A 23,655-nucleotide genomic window follows, 5' to 3' on the forward strand; every position below is an offset into this window, starting at 1 on the left:
TTTGCTTCTGAAGCATATTGCACCACGGAAACAGTTATTGAGTAGGAAAACAAAGTATTTAAGAGTACAATATTCACGACGAACCAAACAATTTTGAAAGTCGCAGCGAGAGCACATCTTTGAAGCATTGCTAGAAAGTCGAGTGTCGCATTTACTTGGTGAGAAGGCTGACTATGCCCTGAACGTTATGTGTTGTCATTTGGTTAATTTGGGCACACTAGGAAGGGGGTACCTGTGACAGACCTACAGTTACCGGCTATGTTGACGCCGTTTGTTTGATTGATTACTATGTATTTGCTGACAGTGAAAGCCTCTTATGAACCATACCATGTTTTTTACAGACTTAATGTTAACATCAAAACCCGAAATTAAATGTCAAAATGTTCTTCAGCATGCGATGAGTGACACCCTCATCTCAGAATAATCGTACCCCGACGCCGAAATTTAACTGGTGTGAAACGGCGGGAAAAATTCCTGTTGGTCTTGTTACCAATCGCCCATGTGTTTGTCATTTTTAATAGTATTTGTTTGTTGTTTAACACTGTACTAACTAATCATCAATTGACAGTCACGGAAAATCAGAACCTTGGTCCATCCGAATTATTTTCATCATAGATTTGGCTCACTTAATTATTAAACGACCCGTGAAGATCTGGGTTAGAATAAATCTAAGCTACTGAGGGGATCAGGTGGTCAGGCTCGCTGACTTGTTTGATGCATGTCATGGTATCCCAATTGCGTGGATCGATGCTCATGATGTTCATCACTGGATTGTCTGGTCCAGACTCAATATTTACAGACTGCCATCATATAGCTGAAATGTTGCTGAGTGCGGCGTTAAACAACAAACCAAAAATCAAAGACAAGTCTTTTTTAACCATTTTCATTTGCTTCCTTCTAGCCAGAGACTAAGTACCAAAATATCCGCGAAAAAGAAGCAAGTTGATTTACAAGAACCAGCTATGAGTTACAGTCAGAACTCCCAGAATAGCTACATCGACTTCAGCTACAGCGACCCCGCCAACGCTTCAGGTGCCACCCAGGCATACTTTAACCCCTATAACGGTCAATACTACTACACATACGACTACCAACAGGCTTACCCACAGCAGCCTGTGTATGGCCAGCAGTACCCACTGTATCAATACCAGGATACTCAGTGGGTTCAGGAGCAGGCAGTACCCTCCCATTCCTACAGACAGAACCGCCCCCGGGGGCGTGGCGGAGGGGGGCAAAACACCAGAGGGAGGGGGACATGTTATTATAACCAGAACTATTATGGACAAAACCAAGGTTATTACAACCCAAATATGCACGATCAGCAATATTATGAAGCTAATTCTGGTCCAAGTCTGTCGGACGTAAACGAACAAAGCAACGAGTCAGCAAAACAGTTCGATCAAGGACAGAGTAGAACCTCAGAGTACAACAGCAGTACTACCACAGGGAGTTCTAGAGATGGGAACTCAAGCCGTCCAAGATATGGGAGTGATCGTGGGGGGAAACGGAAGCAGTATAACTACAGTGCGAGGGGGGAGCACAGTGGGCGGGGTAGAACCAGTGAGGACAGGGGAAAGGCATCTCCAGTTCCAGGTAGTCGGCCGAGGTCAGGCGACAAGAACAGACGAGAGGATGGCAGAGAGGGTGATGAGAGGGTTGGCCAGGCTGGTGTCAGGAGAGGTCAAGGTCATCGTGCAGAGAAGGATGAGACACAAAGAGGTAAGAGGACTTAACATGCTTAAAAATTAACTTTCACTTTGTGCATGTTGTGTGAATTCATTGGAATATGAGTGCGGTCCAAACCTTATGAACACCAGAGCTTGGAAAGGCTGTATGAAAAACTTCACATCATAAAACTGTAAATATTGTCTTATTAGGTGAAGCTGTTTACCACGGTAGAAACTAGCAATTTTTGTCCTCCAGTCCCTATAATGATAACATATAGCAAGACCCTTAAAAATGACAAATTTCTACTTGTTCCTATGGTACCTAAACTATTGGGCAGTTTGGCTCAGACTATAGGACAGTTTACAGAGATAAGCCTCATGTTAACTCAAGTACATTTGAAATTAACAGTGCAGTGGTGGAGGTTGCCATGTTTATATGTAACCCCGGCTAAATCTAAATGAATGTTTGTTGTCCAGGAACTCTGTTGAACCAGCTGTCCCGCGGCAAGTACGAGTGTATGGTGTGCTATGACAACGTGCGGTGCGAGCACGCCATCTGGAGCTGCGGCAACTGCTTCCACGTCTTCCATCTGCACTGCATCAAGAAGTGGGCTCGGACATCCACCGTCACAGAGAGAGATGGTGAGACGCTCTAATATGGTGCATCACTCTCATGAGGTGGCATGCCTATGTCATTTTGAAAAGAAAGAGAGAATCATCATTGACATTTTTCTGGAACATATCAATGAACCAGGAACACTAGTAGGAACAAACTGATGGGTTTTATTATCTTGTCTATTTAATCACATGTTTATCTGTGCAAGGAAATACTAGACAGTAATATTTTGTGCCAGTTAGATATATTTTGCCCATTTGATTCCTAGAGTAATGATTTTCCCTCAAAGACATTTGACAGTATTGTGTACTTTTTTATGTGACTTTGCTTTTGAAACACTCATCCAGTATCAGTCTGACCCAGTTGGATAATGTCAGCATGTTATTTGTATTAAGCCTAACATATTCTGTCCTGTTTTAGTGTTTAGGAGGAGGGGGGGTTGAATGATTGTGCATCACTGAGAGGTTGTTCACACCCGGCCCTTGTGTTTCTATCTTTCAGGGAGTGTCACAGGCTGGAGGTGCCCCGCTTGTCAGAATGTCACCGAGAAAGTGCCCAACCAATACCGCTGCTACTGTGGTAAGTATGTGTAGGTGCTTGTCAGAATGTCACAGAGAAAGTGTCCAACCAGTACCGCTGCTACTGTGGTAAGTATGTGTAGGTGCTTGTCAGAATGTCACAGAGTGAGTGCCCAACCGATACCGCTGCTACTGTGGTAAGTGTGTGCAGGTGCTTGTCAGAATGTCAGAGAGAAAGTGCCCAACCAACACTGCTGCTTCTGTGGACTTTCACAGAGACTGTGTTTGTGTTTCAGCAAAGATGCGGGACCCAGCATACAGTCAGTATGAGACCCCTCACAGCTGTGGGGAGGTGTGTCACAAGAAGAGGAAGGGTGATTGCCCTCACCCGTGCACTTTGTGAGTAGAGTTATGTCCCTTCACTGCCCTTGTACTTTGTGAGTAGAGTTATGTCCCTTCACTGCTCTTGTACTTTGTCAGTAGAGTTATGTCCCTTTCACTGCCCATGTACTTTGTGAGTAGAGTTATGTCCCTTCACTGCTCTTGTACTTTGTGAGTACAGTTATGTCCCTTTCACTGCCCATGTACTTTGTCAGTAGAGTTATGTCCCTTCACTGCCCTTGTACTCAAGCTCCTCACAGCGATAGTACGTTCCCGGAGCTCTCTATACTATCGCTGCCACCAGTCAAAACTCCCCACTGTGAATAGGTGGCCACAACCATGCTTGGAGTTGAACTCGCAACCGAATGACCGTTATGTTTACAAACAAGTGTCGACTGACGTGCGCCGAATACACTTATCGCTACTAAATTACTTTCTTCGTTTGTCAGTTTGAATTTCTGTTTCATTAAAACTATCATGTTATTGATATAATAAGAATGTAAGGAAGAAGTTGGTTGATTTTCCGTTAGTCTGCAATCTCGAACCAATCTGATTATCAAAACAACAAAGTAAATTCGTCTGGAAAACATGGTCAGTCGTAAACCTTTTCAAATTGAAATATGATGGCATTCCCAAAGACATAAACAAAAGTGTAAACGTTACTACATATGGGGTTGGAGGGCAAATTTCAAGATTCTTGAAATGGCCGCGCCCACACTGGTGGCAGCGATGTTACCGAGAGTGTAACGAAGGTGTCACGCGCTGGGAAGGAGCTTGCCCTTGTACTTTGTCAGTAGAGTTATGTCCCTTCACTGCCCTTGTACTTTGTCAGTAGAGTTATGTCCCTTCACTGCCCTTGTACTTTGTCAGTAGAGTTATGTCCCTTCATCTTCAGTCTCGAACCAATCTGATGGTAAATGGTAATTTCATCTGGGAAATCTAGTCAGTCGTAAACATTTTCAAAATTCAGTATGATGGCATTACCAAAGACATAAACATAACTATAAACATTTGGGGTCAGAGGCACAAATTTCTATATTCTTGTAATGGCCACGGCCATCCTGATGACAGCGATGCTTGCCCTTGTATTTTGTGAGTAGAGTTATGTCCCTTCACTTCGACTTTGCACTCTGAGTTCCCTATGCCTCAGATTAGAATGAAATACACAGCAAACAAGGAGAGGAAAAGTCTTTGTTCAGCATGGTTGCTCTTCTCTCCATGTTGTTGGATAAGGCTGTGTCCTTGTACATCATGTAGCAAGCCGTCACTAACTGCAGTCACAGATGTATGTTCCTCCCCTCAGACTGTGCCACCCCGGACCGTGCCCCCCGTGCAGTGCGACCGTCAACAGAAGCTGCGACTGTGGCAGATCAAAGTAAGGAGACACTATACACAAGGCTTTATCAAATAATCTAGTTTCATCTCAATTAGCAGAATACACAAAGTGGCCCCCATTATTTCGTGCTGAGCAAATATTGGGACTATAATGCAACAAGGAGACATCACTACTGTATGAACTAGTTTCCAAAGTTCACTGGTCAGGAGCCGTCATCATATTTTCCTAACCTAAAACACTTCCAATAAACTACAAATGCAAACAAAATGATGTCTTAACTGACTTGACAATTTGTAGAAATAAGTATGTATTGACTAGAATTGTCAACTTGATAGTCGGACCAGCTTTATGGAAATGTCACTGGGCCAATTTAAGAGGTCGGCAGCTATTGGATATCACTAAGCAATTACATCACAATGCTTTGCAGACCATCGATTTCCATGACATCACAATCAAATGATGTCACTTTTGAAACTGGTTAGCTCTGTTTAGTACTTTTACTACAGCCAAGTGGTTAAAGCATTCATAGTCACGCCAAAGACCCAGGTTCGATTCCCCACATGTGCACAATGTGTGAAGCCCATTTCTGGTGTCTCCCGCGGTGATATTGCTGGAATATTGCTAACACTCACTCACTTACTCACTTCATACTACAAACTATCGATTTCTTTCAAGCATATGATGAGCTACAGCCATGTTTTTTGTTTGTCCAGGAATCTAGTACGGTGTGGTCACGACACAAGCTACAAGTGTGACGCTGTGTGTGGCAAGTCCCTCAACTGTGGCAAACATGAGTGCCAGGAGGTGTGCCACAAGGGCGAGTGCCACGCGTGTGAGGAGAAGGTCACGCAGAGTACGTTGATTTATCTTAGATCAGGGGAAGTTGGCTGGCTTAACGCCTAACTTTTCACTCTGAAAGCCGTGGTTTGATTCCCAACATGGGTTTAATAGTTACAGTTGTAAATGGATATGTCAAAATTGATAATTTATTTTCTAATTTATATATGTTTTCGTTTTAATTTTTTATTTGTCTTATCATATTTTTTGCTTTGTTTGTATTCTATTTGTTCCGGTTTCTTATGCATTTTTATAATGATGTTCCTTTTAGCTTGATGCCAAACATTGCTGTTTCTATGGAAACATCACAATTTAAATATATTGAACTGACATATGTCCTTGGAAAGAAATTCGATTTTCTTTCATATATATATGTTAATATATCAAGAAATATGAAGAATTTGCAAAAGATTTCTAAGTAACTAATCGTAAAAATATTGAAATATGGGTGTTTGAACTTGAATCTTTTAAACAGTGTTATTAGATGTACAAATTGAACCAGTGTCCTCATAAATCTTTTTGAAAGTACACTTGGTTTCACTTCTAGCCTAAAACACCCTGATCTTAGCCTTGAAAAAGCCTTGAAAAAGCCTTAAAAATGCCTTACATTTGGTAGGGAGTGTGGACTGACTCATTCACCTGTCTGTGTTACAGAATGTTACGGAGGCCACAGTCAGAGGGACGTACTCTGTGGCAGTGTCGAGTCCAGAGAGGTGTCCTTCTCCTGTGATGAGGAGTGTCGACGGTAGGTGCATGGAGCTTTGTCTTATATTTTCTGTAAGTTAGAGAAAAAACAGTGCCCTATATGGCCTACCAAGACATATTCTTTCTTGGCTGGAGGAAGGGTTAAAGGCACCACTGATCATATATTAAACAAAATATGATGCTGTACTTGATCTGATCTGATCTGGGAAAGACCATGTTTAGCATTTCTAAATAATAATTTTGGTTAATTTGTGTTGATAAAGGTTGATTAAGAAGTTGTTGTAGTCTCCGGCAGTAAAATTTATGTTGTCTGTTTTATATTTATTATTAAATCAGTTTGGTGTTTTTATGTTACGTTTTAATTTTATTGTATAATGATGTAAGTGTTTAAAACTGAAAAGGTATCAGTACTATAGAACAAGGGAATGTAGTTTTCACTAAAATGATAAAGTGATATCATGATACTTAAGCTTGATTGATAATCATAAACCCTTGAAAACCCGGGTTTGAATTGGTCTTTAGCAACCCATGCTTGCCACAAAAGACAGCCAACAGGATCTTGTTGACAGGCTTGTTGACTTGGTTGATGCATGTCATTGTATCCCAACTGCATTGATCGATGCTCATGATGTCAATCATTGGATTGTCTGGTCCTGAATTGGCCATTTACAGATCAGCGTCATATAGCTGGAATATTGCTGAGTGCGCCGTGAAACAACCAACAAACTCAAAATGATAAGCATGATGATGATGATGGAGATTGTTCGGGTGCTTCAGTTGGAACTGATGTCGCTCTTGGCTAGTTCTGCTGCTGTCCTGACCAATGTTCTCTGTGTCCCCAGCGCCCTCAAGTGTGGCACTCACACATGTGAGCAGTTGTGTCACCCCGGGGAGTGTGGCAGGTGCCCCCTCCTCCCAGACCTTGTCACACACTGCCAGTGTGGCCAGACCCCCCTGACCGACCTCCCTGATGGCCAGCGCTCAAGTTGTGCTGACCCCATCCCTGTCTGTGATAAACTGTGCTCAAAGCCTCTCAGTTGTGGCCCGAAAGGTAGGTTAAGTTGAAATATTCTTGTGCATCATGAAATGCCTTCTTCCCGAGCAAAGGGAGTTAACTGACTCTACAGGTCCAGCTCCAACCTTACCGACCTAGACTGGAATTTCTGAGTTCTATTTTGGATGGAATGACGATTCTATGTATAGGTCAATCAAAATCACGAAATCGAAATCCAGTTTGTAAACACATGGCAACTGCAATGCAGGTTTCGGTCGATTGCAGTATTTGCAAAGCTTGTGTTCCGCCACCATGGTTTTATACACTTCCCAACGTAATTGCTTATTACAATATATATATCATTATCAATCAGATCTTGACTTGGCGGCCCCATTTTGTTTGAAGCAGATGTAACTGCTAGTGGTATGAGAGGTGGAATCTGATTAGTCAATAGGAGGGTCATAGAAGGGACTCGTAGGAGACACTGGTGTCGCTACGATCGAGCCTAGTTTGGCAAGGGTGGAAACTGGACTTTTATAGTCAGTCAATTAAAGTCAGATGTTGGTCACTTGGATAAATAAGGATCAATAAAAAAACAGAGTTGTTTCACTTTTGTGATCCATTGAGTATTTATGCCTGTTTTACCTGCAGATGCCCCCCATACATGTGAACGTCCTTGTCACATCGGGGAGTGTGGTCCCTGTGAAGGGGAGACAACTCTAATGTGTCACTGCGGGGCCAAGGAGAAGGTTTTCTCTTGTTCAGAAACAACCAAATTTACAGGTGAGTAATGTCCAACTGTTTCTATGTTTGAAGAAATTGTGCCAGTCTAACAGGACACAAACATATTTTCTCATTGCCCTGAGAAACATGTCACAGGTTTTGTTCAACAAGAACACAGTTCCTACACTCATATCATGACAAGTCATTGTTTATTTGTGAACAATAGTCAAAACGAAAAATAAATATATTATTTACATATTTCAAGTTTGTTGTTTGATTGATTGTGTATGTCAGATGTTGTCAGAGTTAATTAAAAGTACCATCTTTTAATATTACCCCATGGGGATTTGGGGTTGAAATTCCCATATCTATCGGGTATGCTGTTTGATTGATTGTTGATCTGATGTCTATGATAGCAGTCTATAACAATCGAGTTTGGACCAGACAATCCAGTGATTGACATTATGAGCATCAACCCAAGCAATTGAGAAACAATGACACGCTGTCAACCAAGTCCCCGAACAGAACTTCCCGATCCACTTAGTCACCTCGTACAACAAGCATCGGTTGCTGGGGACCTGTATCCTTGCCCGTAATCCTCACAAGCAACAACCTATGCTTGCCCAATCCACTTAGTCACCTCTTACAACAAGTCATCGGTTGCTGGGGACCTGTATCCTTGCCCATAATCCTCACAAGCAACAACCTATGCTTTCCCCATCCACTTAGTCACCTCTTACAACAAGCATCGGTTGCTGGGGACCTGTATCCTTGCCCGTAATCCTCACAAGCAACAACCTATGCTTGTCATATGAGGCGACTTAATGGATCGGATGGTCAGGCTTACTGACTCCCTCGATTGTATGGTTTCTTGTCTTGGTTCTTGGGGGAAGTCGCCCATATCATCAATCATAAAGCGGCTTAAAACCATACTCACTCACTCACTCATATTATCAATCACTGGTATATCTGGTACAGACTGAAGTATTTACAATACAGGTCAACATAATGTAGATGTATATTACAGGTGCAAAATAAACAAAAAACAAATAATGTATATCGTGTATGTTATTTTCTGTTTTGTAGTCACTAATCCTTACAAATGTGAGCGGCGATGCACGAAGAAGAAGTTGTGTGCTCGTCACAAGTGCACTGAAACGTGCTGTACGGTAAGAATCTTTGCAAAGATGGGTGATGAGTTCGTTCATCCCGGCCATATTGGGTTACATGTCGTTGGGTTTATTAAAGGGCGGGTAATTTAGGATCGCGAGAACCACGGGAATGGATCCAGGGGTTAGTGCAGGTGTACCGAGATACGAGCCCTGGAGACACAGAGTATGATGATCGTTGGGATCCCGCCTGATTCCCATCATTGTACTGACGCTGTATCAGTGCGTGTGCTGAGAAGCCTTTGACCTGTCATAGATCAGTGGTAATAAAGATGGGAGAAATAGAAGTCAAGTCTTTGAAAGGCATTTAGAAGTGCTACATGTAAGGAAGAGAATTTATGGATGTCAACATCTTTATCATGAGGAACTCAACGATTTGGAGTATATGCTTACTCCTTTGTCACCTGATGATATAATCCGAAACATTGTGTTCCTTCCCAAGAAGTTGACATCCATAAATTCTCTGATGAAGGAGTTAGCAAAAATCCGAAACGTTGTGTTCCTCATAATAAAGAAGTTGACATCCATAAATTCTCTTCCTAATGAAATATAAGTCATTTTGAACTTTTTAATTTGTGTGTGTGTCTTACCAGGATACATCATCAGGTCTATCTGTATGTGTAACATGCAATTTTTGAAATTTTCTTTTCATTAATATTATGTCTCAGTCATTTTTGGCATCCCACAGAAATGGATCTGCATCCATTCTCAATTTGTATTCATATAGGATGAGACAGCCTCCGTGGTCTAGTGGTAAAGCGTCAGCCCGGAGAGCGGAAGGTCCGGGGTTCGATCCCCGGCTGCGTCTTACCAAAAGATGTTAAAAGATGGTACTTGTTGTTACCCTGTCTGGCCCTCAGCATTAAGGGGCTAAAACAAGGACTGGTCGGCTCGGAGTTAGTATACTGTGTCTGAGTGGGGTATTCATGTTAAACTGCGGCATGGTATCTCAGTGAGCTAGCACTATAAATCAGCATCAGTCCGGACAAGTACAAGCAGACACACAAACACACACACGTACATGCACGTCGCTATATAAGTGCAATAATCTTGGACGCGACATTAAACCCCATTTCACCCATCACCCATATAGGATGAAGTACCGTATTCAACGTAATAAGCGCCCAGGGCACTCTTAAAATTAGAAATAGTGGGCTCTTAATATGAATAGAATGTTATTTTGGTGAGAGAAAAAACAGAGTTGAAAGATAAATTTCGTGGTTTATGCTGACAGCCTGAAATGTTTATATACGACAGATATATTTTTTCAGAATTTAATTGCGTATTATACGCGAATAAATAAGTCTTTTGTACATTGATCAAACGGAAGGGGTGCTAATTGGGATTGTTCACCAGCAAATATATTAGTAAATATCGCCGTGGGCGCTTATTAGAGCAGGGCGTTTATTACGTCGAATACGGTGTTTTGCGTTGGCTAAACCTCAGGTTGATCTGTGTTCCAGAGAGATGTTCACATCTGTGAAGTGACGTGCGGCAAGAAGCTGAAGTGTGGCCGCCACAAGTGTAAGGCTCTGTGTCACCGTGGCAACTGTCAGCCTTGTCTTGTTGCGGGTAAGTCTTGACTGGAACATGCTGTAGTCACCACATTAAGTGCCCGACTCCAATACATGTCCCGACCAATTTCTAGATTCTTATAAGCGTCCTCTTAGACTATGACTGAAAATTTACATTACAGTCCATATTTACTTGTGTAAAATACAGATTTTGTATAGAAAACGGCACTAGAATATTGCCTTGTAACTATTATCGAAAGTGTTATCTTTTAATTGATGTTTGAACTTGGGTCCCTAACACTCGATGTCTGATAATAAATTTTACTTGCATATGGTTTAAAGAAGCTCTCCTCTTTGTCAATTTGCTGAGTGCCAGGAAGCTTATTACAGTGAATACGGTACATCCAACTATATACAACTAGCACCTGACAACTGCTGTGCCCCTTCTGGTTTATTCTCGCTGCAGTGTTTTATTGTACGATAAACAACTCCCACTCGTCGTTTATTTCTTATATGAGACATCAACGTTATGTACAGTTTCTTTAAGGATAACGATAAATTGTACAAGCTGTAAAAATATTTACTGCATTTAAATAATGATGATTCCCTGAATAGAATCTGACCTCGGCAATCTCAGACAAGTCTATTTTGTGTGGGTATTTCCCCTATATTCTCATAATCCTCACCTCGATTACCTGTATCTTTTCTCCCAATACCGATTGTCATATCTCTCCCGCTTGGGATGCGATCGTTCGGCTATCATGTTTATCTGCATTGCCCTGCTACATCTATAGAGGAACAACTCACTAGACACTCCCCTCTCAAAATTAACATTGTCATATATGCAACGTTATCAAGTTGTTCAAATCTCCAGAAATGACGTCATGATAGAACAATGTTTTGTTGAAAAATAAACTATGCTTCGTTCTTCATTGTTCTTTGCATTTTATCACAGAGCTATGTTATTTAAATTAATAAATACTTGTCACAAAATCTGTGTTTAGTTGTTGTAATTATTAAGATGCATGCTGTGTTTAATCTGTCAGGTTTTGATGAGTTGTCCTGCCACTGTGGAGCAGAGATCATCTTCCCACCAATACCGTGCGGGACACGCCCACCTGAATGTCACAAAACATGCGTCCGAACCCACCCATGTCAACATCCAGGTGAGTCCTTCCTCCTTTTCCAAATTTCTAGTATGACCATGTTAGGGAATTGAGCCCATTGAGTGAGTGAGTGAGTGAGTATGGATTTACGCCGCTTTTAGCAATATTCCAGCAATATCAAGGCGGGGGACACCAGAAATGGGCTTCACACAATGTGCCCACGTCGGGAATCGAACCCGGGTCTTCGGCGGGACAAGCGAACGCTTTAACCACTAGGCTACCCGACCGCCCCCCGAGCTCATTGGTTTAAACTGTTTTGCCAACTGGGTTTTTGGCCGTGTGAAAGCAGACCTGAAATACTTTGTCATTGAAGCAAAAGTACTTTGTTTTTTAATAATATCATACTGTTGTGGCATCAAAGATTTGCTCCAATCAATGAGAGTTTTCATCCCATATACAACATTCTATTGTCTTCAGTTCGCCATAACTGCCACAGTGACAGTGTGTGCCCACCCTGCACGGAGCTGACAGAGAAACTCTGTATGGGAGGTCATGAGGTAAGATCACAAACTCCTAACAGGAACACGTTATGTGTGTCATTAACATGGCTGGAGAACCAGTTAACTTCGTACTTAAAGATCTGTATAGAAATTATGACATACATTCATCGGGAAAAGACAGATAAATAATCTATGTTTTACAAAAGTAATTTGAGTTCTCTTATGACATTTTCTTATGTGCAAGCCTGTGCGTGCGTGCATGATTGTTTGCATGCTTGCGTTATTGGTTGCGTGCTTGCGTGATTGGTTGCGTGCTTGTGTGATTGGTTGCGTGCTTGCGTGATTTGTTGCATGCTTGCGTGATTGGTTGCGTGCTTGCGTGATTGGTTTCGTGTTTGGTTGCGTGCTTGTGTGATTGGTTGCATGTCTGCATGATTGGTTTCGTGCTTGCGTGATTGGTTGCGTGCTTGCGTGATTGGTTGCTTGTGTGCGTGCATGCGTTGTTTTGGGTGTTTTTTTGTGCCACAAATGAGTAGTTGAGTTAATTATTTCATGTTTCAGACTCGCAAAAACATCGCCTGTCACATGGCTGACATTTCCTGTGGGAGACCGTGTGGTAGACTGCTCCAGTGTGGGATACACAAGTGTCTGCGTATCTGTCACAAGGTGAGCCCCTTCAGTGTGATGGTAGGGTACTCGTGGTTACTGCAGTGTACAGCCCTGTGGAGATTCCGGGTTAGATTTGCTCCCCAGCAACCTATGCTGGTCGTATATAAGTGGCGACTGGATGGTGTCTTGTCATTGTGTCTCTGTTGTGTGGATCAACGATCATGTTGTCATCCATTTGATTGTCTTGCTAGAGTTGGTAATTTATATAGCCGTCATAGCCCATGAAGATCAGGGTTCATTGGTCTTCAGCGACTATGCTTGTTGTAAGTTGCAACTAACGGGATCGGGTGGTCAAGCTGGCTGAGTATTTTGATGCATGTCATCGTATCCCAGTAGTTTAGATCGATGCTCATGATGTCAGTCACTGAATTTTCTGGTCCAGACTTGATTATTTACTTGTCACTGTCATATAGCTGGAATATTCCTGAGTGTAGTGTTGAACAACAAACAAACTGCTGTGTACGGGGTTCCTTACTCTAGACTAGGGTTGGGACAGGTGACCCAGGGTCCTGAGTGTGGCGTTAACAACAAACAAACTGCTGTGTACGGGGTTCTTTACTCCAGACTAGGGTTGGGACAGGTGACCCAGGGTCTTGAGTGTGGTGTTAACAACAAACAAACTGCTGTGTACGGGGTTCTTTACTCCAGACTAGGGTTGGGACAGGTGACCCAGGGTCTTGAGTGTGGTGTTAACAACAAACAAACTGCTGTGTACGGGGTTCTTTACTCTAGACTAGGGTTGGGACAGGTGACCCAGGTTCCTGAGTCGGTTCTTTCAGTTTTCAGGAGCAATGAATAACCTATCTAATGCTCCCTGTCATTGGTCGTAGCTCATGTTATCAAGCACAGATGCACCTGGCCGTGGTGATGATGTTAGAGTGTTGCTGATGTGTTGTATGTTGGTGATGCAGGGGGACTGCGAGAGGGAGGGGGACGTGTGTGTACAGCCGTGCATCAGGAAGAGAGAGGGATGTGACCATCCCTGTGCTGCTCCCTGTCATCCGGACGATGCTTGCCCTAAAGTGCCTTGTAAAGCTGAGGTTAGTTACAAATAACTGTGATCATGATTCACTCATCACTATATGGCTGAGACTCTGCCGATGTGACGTTAAATATTAACTCACTCACTACCATGTGATTTGTAGTAACAATTTGTAGCATGCAATTTCAGCAAGAAGAGTATTTTCTTGTAGCATACGCCTCCAGTCTCACATTGTTCTTGTTAAAATTCTCATCACAAAGGATACTTAAAGCTGATGATGAATCGTTGCTGCTGCTGAGTGAGATCTTGTCACTTTGTGTACGAAATATTGACAACACAAACCATGGGAGGTTACTCTAGAGTTACCAACGATATACACTTGTTGATTGGGTGACTGGTTACAATTTGTGACATGCCTTAGGGCAAGTTCTGATCCATTCAACTCACTTGTACAAGTAACAGGTATGAGGTGACTGAATCAGTGCAACTTAGGGGTTGTGAGAAGAACCTTCACAAGCGACAAGTCGTTACTGCAAATCACATGAGAATCTCTTCTAATGACTTGTCCTTGGGGGCACGGGCGGCCCATTCGCCTAAGGCACCACAATTCGCTGCGAAGAGTTGCGTCCCCTGGGAACACCGAAAACCTATGATCGTGGGTTCGAATCCCGGTTTGCCCTGATTATGTTTCCAGGTTTGTCAGCATCGTACCTGTGCTCGTGGGTTTAACCAAAGTGGTAAACGTCTAAGACCTGCATCAGTTCTGGCTTTCCTTCCACATTAAGCTGACTCGCTGTGATATAACCATGATAACTTGAATACTGTTCAAAGCAGCATTAAAGCCAACTCACTCACTCACTCACTCACTCACTCACTCACTCACTCACTCACTCACTCACTCACTCACTCACTCACTCACTCACTCACTCACTCACTCACTCACTGTGTCCTGTGTGTGACCCCAAGCATCCCTGTCTTGCAGATCACCATCAAGTGTCCGTGTGGCCATCGCAGCGCCAAGGTGTCCTGCTTGTTGGGCGGGGACAGTAGCACAAACATCTCCGAGTACCAGAAGTAAGAACACCTTATTCTGCTCGTATATGTGGCCCAATCTTACCCTTCCTGTATGAGTGGCCCAGTCTCACCCTTGCTGTATTAGTGGTCCGATCTCACCCTTCCTGTATGAGTGGCCCAGTCTCACCCTTCCTGTATGAGTGGCCCAGTCTCACCTTTCCTGTATGAGTGGTCCATCTCACCCTTCCTTTATAAGTGGCCCAATCTCACCCTTGCTGTATTAGTGGTTCCATCTCACCCTTCCTGTATGAGTGGCCCAGTCTCACCCTTCCTGTATGAGTGGCCCAGTCTCACCCTTCCTGTATGAGTGGCCCAGCCTCACCCTTCCTGTAAGAGTGGCCCAGTCTCACCCTTCCTTTAAGAGTGGCCAAGTCTCACCCTTCCTGTATGAGTGGTCCGATCTCACCCTTCCTGTATGAGTGGCCAAGTCTCACCCTTCCTGTATGAGTGGTCCGATCTCACCCTTCCTGTATGAGTGGCCAAGTCTCACCCTTCCTGTATGAGTGGCCCAGTCTCACCCTTCCTGTATGAGTGGTCCATCTCACCCTTCCTTTATAAGTGGCCCAATCTCACCCTTGCTGTATTAGTGGTTCCATCTCACCCTTCCTGTATGAGTGGCCCAGTCTCACCCTTCCTGTATGAGTGGCCCAGTCTCACCCTTCCTGTATGAGTGGCCCAGCCTCACCCTTCCTGTAAGAGTGGCCCAGTCTCACCTTTCCTTTAAGAGTGGCCAAGTCTCATCCTTGCTGTATGAGTGGTCCCATCTGACCCTTCCTGTATGAGTGGCCCAATCTTACCCTTCATATATGAGTGGTCCGTCTTACCCTCCCTATATGAGTGGTCCAGCCTCACCCTCCCTGTATGAGTGGTCCAGTTTCACCCTCCCTGTATTAGTGGTCTGATCTCACGCTTCCTGTATAAGTGGCCCAGTCTCACCCTTCCTGTATGAGTGGCCCAGTCTCACCCTTCCTGTATGAGTGGCCCAGTCTCACCCTTCCTGTGAGTGGCCCAGTCTCACCCTTCCTGTATTAGTGGTCCGATCTCACCCTTCCTGTATTAGTGGTCCGATCTCACCCTTCCTGTATAAGTGGCCCAGTCTCACCCTTCCTGTATGAGTGGCCCAGTTTCACTTTTCCTGTATGAGTGGCCTAATCTCACACTTGTGACGCCCAATCTCACCAATATTGAGCATAAATCCAAAGTATTGTTCTCGTTGGCTTACGTTTCCTAAGGAACACCTTAACATCTTTATGAATGCCTCGTGGCACACTTGAAAGAAGCTACCTCTGTCCCCCTGGACTGTCACTGACCATGTGTTGTGTTGCCAGGGTGACCGTTCAGCAGCTGTCCAGTGGGCGTGTCATGGACATGGCCAAGTTGGCGAGTGTCATGAAGGGCGGAACACGGAGGTACGTACCGCTTCCTCCTGCATTCAGCAGGAGTCCGACTGCCTAGATTAAAGAGGACTTTTGGCTGTGAACGTATAAGGCCTCAAAGTAGACTATCTACTATCTCAATGTAACAGTTATCTTTTAGGAGAAATATATTCTTTTTGATAAGGTTTGATATTTGTTTGAGGATGATTTTGTTAGGATTTCCTGGACATGTACCAATTGTGAGGTCATTTCTAATTACCCATGTGAGATATTCTGGGTTAGAATAGGTCACCAGCGACCTGTGCTGGTCGTAAGAGGCCACTTAGTGGATCCGGTGGTCAGGCTCGGTGACTTGGTTGAAGGGAGTGTCATCTTATCTTGGATCGTTGCTCTCAATATCAGTCACTGGATTGTCTGGTCCAGTTATTTACAGACTACTGTCATATAGCTGGAATATTGCTGTTTGCAGTGTTAACCAATGTGCATGTGCCGAGCATGTCGCGCACACACACAGATCTCCAGAAATCAAATTCATTCACTCACTCCAGAAATTATATCCACAACATGACCCAGCTGTCACAGTGTGTATTACCTAGCTGTCTCACCTATACAGGGCCTCTGTGTTTTTGAGGGGCGGTTGGGTAGCCTAGTGGCTAAAGCATTCGCTCATCACGCCGAGGAACCAGGTTGGATTCCAGACATGGGTACAATGTGTGAAGCCCATTTGTGGTGTCCCCCGCCGTGATATTGCTGGAATATTGCTAAAAGCGGTGTAAAACCATACTCACTCACTCATTCACTCTATGTGTTTATGTACAGAGATAGGTTTATAGGTTGAAATCCTAGTTTTCTGTGATTATGTTTCTAGGTTTGTCACGACCATACTCGCCATCATTGGTTCCACATTAGTTGTAAATGTCTGAGACCAATTCAGGCTTTCCTCCCACATCAAGTGGAGTTAAAATTCATGTATTGTTGGTATATTGAGAGAAAATCACTTCCAGCTTGGACTGTGATGCTGAGTGTGCCATCATTGAGCGGAACCGCCGAGTGGCGCTTGCCTTGGAGATCAAGAACCCAGACTTTCAAGGGAAACTCGGCAACCCTACGTTCTCTGATTTCCTCAAAGAGTTTGCCAAGTAAGTTATAACAAATACTAGAATCTGTGATTACACAGGAAACAAGATGTAGGATATTTTCATGATTTTATTACCTTGGTACAGAATTATGGCCCTCAAACAACTGGTCACTGAGGACTACCATCATTGGATTTTTACTTCTCCTCAGCGCAGTTTATTACTGTCAGGCTTGCAGAGTAGCGTGACGTTTGAAGGCTGGTGACAGCCATAGCTAAAGGTCTCAATGAAGGACACTGGACTCAAGACACTATAACAGTACCATTGCAACCAACTAGCCACGGGAACTGTCTGATGAGATCCGAAGTGTGACCTGGCTCATAGTATGTCATAACATCCTGTTGATCATTGCTCATGCTGTCAGCCCCTTGTTTAAAGATCTGATACTGTCCAAATAGACCTGTGAAGATGCGGGATAGATCCAGGACAGAATGGGTCTTCAGCAACCCATGCTTGATGTAAGAGGCATCTAACGAGATCAGGTGATGAGGCTCTCTGACTTGGTTGATGCATGTCATCTCTTACCAATTGCGGGGATCGAAGCTCATGATGTCAATCACTGGATTGTCTGGTTCAGACTCGATTATTTACAAACCACCATCATATAGCTGGAATATTGCTGAGTGCAGCCATCAAACAAACCAAACCGTTGCCCAAATATGTCTGACATCACAATATATATAACACAACTTTTACTCATATATTTACTTGAGTTTTTCTAGCATTTCAGCCATCTAAGTAGCGACACTTTTGGTGGCCAATGTGACTTAAATCTATGATTGGTGTCCCATATTTATTTACTGCTTGCCATTGGCTACCTACAAGTAAACAGAACTAGTGACATAAACATAGTAATTCACCAAGTCGTGTTTGCATGGCCAATGTCAAATACATAATTAATAAAAGATGTTTTGTATCCTTCATGTACAGTTTATACAATTACAAGGGTTTCATTAATAGCGAGGGTATTTTGTAACCTGTTGCATTTCCATGAACATAAGTGATATTGTACCAAAGGGAAGTATTTACATGATTATTTAAGTACCTGTCTATTACAACTGAATACACATCTTCACACAACGAAACCCCTGCAAACATGTGGCCTATCTCAAATGAAACCCATACAAACATGTGGCCTACCTCAAATGAAACCCATACAAACGTGTGGCCTATCTCAAGTGAAACCCATGCAAACATGTGGCCTATCTCAAATGAAACCTATACAGACATGTGGCCTATCTCAAGTGAAACCCATACAAACATGTGGCCTATCTCAAATGAAACCCATACAAACATGTGGCCTATCTCAAATGAAACCCATACAAACATGTGGCCTATCTCAAATGAAACCCATACAAACATGTGGCCTATCTCAAATGAAACCTATACAAACATGTGGCCTATCTCAAATGAAACCCATACAAACATGTGGCCTATCTCAAATGAAACCTATACAAACATGTGGCCTATCTCAAGTGAAACCCATACAAACATGTGGCCTATCTCAAATGAAACCCATACAAACATGTGGCCTATCTCAAATGAAACCCATACAAACATGTGGCCTATCTCAAGTGAAACAAACGCAAACATGTGGCCTATCTCAAATGAAACCCATACAAACATGTGGCCTATCTCAAATGAAACCCATACAAACATGTGGCCTATCTCAAATGAAACCCATACAAACTTGTGGCCTATCTCAAATGAAACCCATACAAACATGTGGCCTATCTCAAATGAAACCCATACAAACTTGTGGCCTATCTCAAATGAAACCCATACAAACATGTGGCCTATCTCAAATGAAACCCATACAAACATGTGGCCTATCTCAAATGAAACCCATGCAAACATGTGGCCTATCTCAAATGAAACCTATACAAACATGTGGCCTATCTCAAATGAAACCCATACAAACATGTGGCCTATCTCAAATGAAACCTATACAAACATGTGGCCTATCTCAAATGAAACCCATACAAACATGTGGCCTATCTCAAATGAAACCCATACAAACATGTGGCCTATCTCAAATGAAACCTATACAAACTTGTGGCCTATCTCAAATGAAACCCATACAAACATGTGGCCTATCTCAAATGAAACCCATACAAACATGTGGCCTATCTCAAATGAAACCCTTGCAAACATGTGGCCTATCTCAAATGAAACCCATACAAACATGTGGCCTATCTCAAATGAAACCCTTGCAAACATGTGGCCTATCTCAAATGAAACCCATACAAACATGTGGCCTATCTCAAGTGAAACCCATACAAACGTGTGGCCTATCTCAAATGAAACCCATACAAACATGTGGCCTATCTCAAGTGAAACCCATACAAACGTGTGGCCTATCTCAGATTCTCAGTCTTTCTCCTTGAAAAAAAGGTTTGGCTTCTAAGGTATTCATGTTAGGAGCCGCTTGCTCCCTAACAAAAGAAAGAACTTGGAGGGCTGCATTTCTGACACATGATTATATTTCCTTTTGCAGAAAGTACCCGAAGTTTGTGTCGGATGTGGAGAAGGCCCTGAGTGATCTTGTCCACTCTGCTAAACAGGTGAGTGGAGCACACATGAGGAGGACATTCTGTTCCAACACAGAGGACTCACTCATCATAAGGCAGGTGGGCTGGAGAATGTTCCTCCCTGATTGTACTACAGTTGAACATGGATATAATGAACTACAAGGAACTTGAGGAATCAGTTCGTTATATATGTTTTTCATTATATACGTTTTCACTCAGAAACGTCCGCATCTTGGATAAAACAAAACACAATACACATAATTGCAGCATTGACTTGTATTAGCAGTGATCACTTCATAGTATTCAACTGATAACATAATAATAACATTAAATTCATAACATTTTTAGAACACTTAGCATTTCGCAGTTTACCACGGGGGGAAATGTGTAGTCGGTGATTTTGCTCTGGCCTCGTTTTGCTGACTGCATTTTTGTGAAACTGCAATGTTGAGATCAGCCAAACCATCAAATGATGTCATCCGTGTTACTTTTGCATGTAATCTTGAGTGTTTCAAGAGCCTTATTGGCATCGGCAGAGGAGGGTTCCACCCTGTCAATCCCGTCTTGAGTATCTTTATCATCGGAATCCACTCGACCGATTCCGTCACGCTTTTCTACGATCGTCATCACTCAGACGTTCTGCAACAAGGATGTCTCGGTCTGCGTCTATGAACTCTTGTAGAGTCACTTCCGGTGTAATGTCTGTCATCTGTTTCAACTCAGTCCAAATATCCCGCAAGTCTGATAACGAAATGTTGCAGATGCTCATGATATCAAACTCTGGATTCTCTGGTCCAGACTCGATTATTTACAGACCCCCATCATAAGCTGGAATATTGCTGAGTGCAGTGTTAAACAACACACAAAACAACATCTAGCCTTGCGAGCAGTCTCTCCATTACACCATCGGGGTTTGTTTGTCTGTCCGTCCAACCGTTACACAGGTGATAGTTTGAGACCATTATTTATTTCAGTCCAAGCATGCCACTCGGAGCCACGCCTTCAGTCCGATGACCCGGGACCAGCGCCATCTCGTACATGAGCTGGCAGAGTTCTACGGTTGTGAGACTCAAAGTTATGATTCGGAACCAAAGAAGAACGTGGTTGCAATAGCAAAAAGGTATGTACTGGAGTATTGGTCATGCCTTGTGTTGGTCAAGTCTCCTCAGTTCCACCCAAAGACTCCCCAAGGATTCACTCGTCAGGGGTTAAATATCCTTCTGTTGTATTTGCCCTCTTCTTTTCTACAACTTCTGACCTGTGAAGATCCAGGGTAGAATAGGTCTTCAGCAACCCATGCTTGCCGTAAAAGGCGAGTAACGGGATCAGGTGGTCAGGCTTGCTGACTTGGTTGATGCATGTCATCTTATCCCAATTATGTAGATTGATGCTCATGATGTCAATCACTGGATTGTCTGGTCCAGGCTCGATTATTTACAGACTGCCGTCATATAGCTGGAATATTGCAGATTGAGACAATAAACAAAACAAACAAATTCTACAACTTGTATTCCACTTCCAGAGACAAGTGTTGGCTGCCCAACTCGACCTTGACTGCCGTGCTGCAACGTGAACATGGCCGCACGGCACCGCCTCCAATACCTCACTTCCACCAGTCCAGTGAGCTTAGGTGAGTTTCAGGGAATTCCTCCGCACTCATGGCCTTATATTTATATTGTTTGTGTTGTTGGGATATTTCACCATACCCAACAGTGCTCACACTATCAACCACTAGATTTTCTGGTCCATGCAAGTTTGTGCAAGCTGCAGTTCTATGACTATTGCTGACAGGAGTGTAAGGCCTTTTTGTCTCCCGCCACGAAGTGGACGGGGGATATTGGAATGGGTGCTGTCTGTCCATCCTTCACGTTTCGTTTCCGGAGAAGATATATTAACCAAACTTCGCACATTGATAGGTCTAGTGGTGAACTGGTGCCTTTTGTTAATTTAGGATTTTGAAAAGAATTATTTTTTAAGTTCCATGGCAACACTTTGACTTTTACTGAAAATGGCAGTAGTGTTCATTTCCGAAGCAGATTTAGAAAACCGTACAATATTTCTTGCTTTGCGCACAACCGAACATGTCATTTTGGCAGGGGAGTATTTCATGCTTATATTTTTTTTTAACAAAATGGTGGGCATAAAATAACAGAAATCAGATAACAATAAACTGTCTTGTGACTCAGTTTTGGGAGCCGCTTCTGCGTCATTTCAGGAATGTGCATGTGATATTATTTATCGTTGTTTAGAGGACACAACTTTAAACTATTTGGTAGTTGGCCTTGAAATCCCAGTCACTACACTGGTTGATGTTCGCTTGGGTATTAATGGCAAATGTGGGGCGGTCGGGTAGCCAAGTGGTTAAAGCGTTCGCTCGTCACGCCGAAGACCTGGGTTGGATTCCCGACATGGGTACAATGTGTGAAGCCCATTTCTGGTGTCCCCCGCCGTGATATTGCTGGAGTATTGCTAAAAGCCGTGTAAAGCCAAAACTCACTCACTCACTCACTTGGCAAATGTTTGTGGGTGTAAATGACATCAGTTGAAACTAGTGTCAAACCATCCATTATGGACACTATCTGACAACAAACTCAATGTTTACAAGTTCAGGCTTATTTGTATTTCAAATCATAATTCTGTATATATTTGCCTTGAAGTTGGCATTTGTTCTTGTGACCATCTACTTTAAACATTCGGCCACAGATTTTGTAAATCAAGTAAATATTTAGTAAGAGAATCTCACATTTGACCACTTTCTAAATGGCATTGTGTGTTCATAGCTTTCGTGAAGATCCGGGGTAGAATCAGCAACCCATGCCTGCCATAAAAGGCGACTATGCTTGTCGTTAAAGGCGACTGATGGGATCTGATGGTCAGGCTCGCTTACTTGGTTGATGTATGTCATCAATCCCAATTGAGTTGGTCGATGCTCATGATATTAATCACTGGATTCTCTGGTCTCTGGATTATTTACAGTCCGCCGTCATATAGCTGGAATATTAAACATAAACCAACATCATAGCTTTCGGCCATGGGAGCCATGTCAATTTACACTTGTCAGAGGGCTATACAGAGACTACCAGTTGGACTTTTTGTGGAAGACTTGGTGGCTGGGTGGGTTAGATAGCTGACTTTGTGTGCTGGCAATTAGTTGCTGGCAGCGTGTGTTTGAATCCCGGTGGGACTCAACCCAAAAAGTCGAGAATCTGTACTTTACTAAGAAAGTGTTATCCCAAAAATGACATTTTTTACTCACTCTGAATTGTCCACCTTCCAGGCAGGGCTCCCCAGCATCCAATGTGGTGAAGCTGGAGACCAACTCCCCCTCCCACAGCCGCAGAGAGAGGACCCCCCCTGGTCCAGCCATCGACTACTTCGACTTCTCTGTCAGCTGATCAGCATCACACCCTGTCAAAGGGAGATAATATTGATGTGTGTTAATTTCAAAGTTATTGATTCAACATGGTGATACTTAAGGTTAAAGGAATCATAGAATTAACATTTACTCTGATGCACAAAGATACAATGACACATATTCAGAGTTTTACTCTGAAAGTTACTGGTGAAATTAGAAAATTTATCGGTATAGATTTGTGAAAGGCCATTATTTTTGTAATTGTTGGATATTAGATTTTTTCTGCCCGAGTCTGATGTCAGAGGGTTTAAATCAAGAAGCTCTCATTTATAGACTCTGCAACTGTGCAGAATTTCGGCTTTTCTCGGAAGATGCTGGGTGTTAATTGCAGGAGTCAGTGTATCAAGGGAGAGAACTCTGGATTTCTGCTGGATGGAATTAACAATGACTGATTGATTTGGTAAAA

General features: G+C 43.1%; 1 protein-coding gene across 1 annotated transcript; it reads left to right on the forward strand.

Annotated features, from left to right (window-relative positions):
* On the forward strand, positions 1 to 23,655 carry LOC139464838 (transcriptional repressor NF-X1-like). The gene is made up of 23 exons (XM_071246370.1): positions 1 to 158; positions 902 to 1,719; positions 2,145 to 2,309; positions 2,785 to 2,862; positions 3,098 to 3,200; positions 4,486 to 4,557; positions 5,232 to 5,371; positions 6,010 to 6,100; positions 6,903 to 7,111; positions 7,706 to 7,837; positions 8,864 to 8,946; positions 10,410 to 10,518; positions 11,507 to 11,626; positions 12,044 to 12,123; positions 12,628 to 12,732; positions 13,647 to 13,775; positions 14,700 to 14,791; positions 16,120 to 16,200; positions 17,172 to 17,306; positions 19,801 to 19,867; positions 20,809 to 20,954; positions 21,357 to 21,464; positions 23,112 to 23,655. Exons 2-23 carry the CDS (start codon positions 963 to 965, stop codon positions 23,227 to 23,229), a joined length of 3,120 nt encoding a protein of 1,039 aa, XP_071102471.1. The 5' UTR covers positions 1 to 158; positions 902 to 962; the 3' UTR covers positions 23,230 to 23,655.

Source organism: Haliotis cracherodii, unplaced genomic scaffold (assembly GCF_022045235.1).
Source record: "Haliotis cracherodii isolate W230 unplaced genomic scaffold, xgHalCrac1.p SCAF_17, whole genome shotgun sequence".
Lineage (NCBI taxonomy): Eukaryota > Metazoa > Mollusca > Gastropoda > Lepetellida > Haliotidae > Haliotis > Haliotis cracherodii.

What these genes read in the sequence shown, in the direction of transcription:
- LOC139464838 (XM_071246370.1), top strand. Translation starts at nt 963, where the DNA reads ATGAGTTACAGTCAGAACTCCCAGAATAGCTACATCGACTTCAGCTAC. An exon ending in TGCGACTGTGGCAGATCAAA is followed by an intron (nt 4,558 to 5,231) that starts GTAAGGAGACAC and finishes TTGTTTGTCCAG; the next exon opens with GAATCTAGTACGGTGTGGTC. An exon ending in TCTGTATGGGAGGTCATGAG is followed by an intron (nt 12,124 to 12,627) that starts GTAAGATCACAA and finishes TTCATGTTTCAG; the next exon opens with ACTCGCAAAAACATCGCCTG.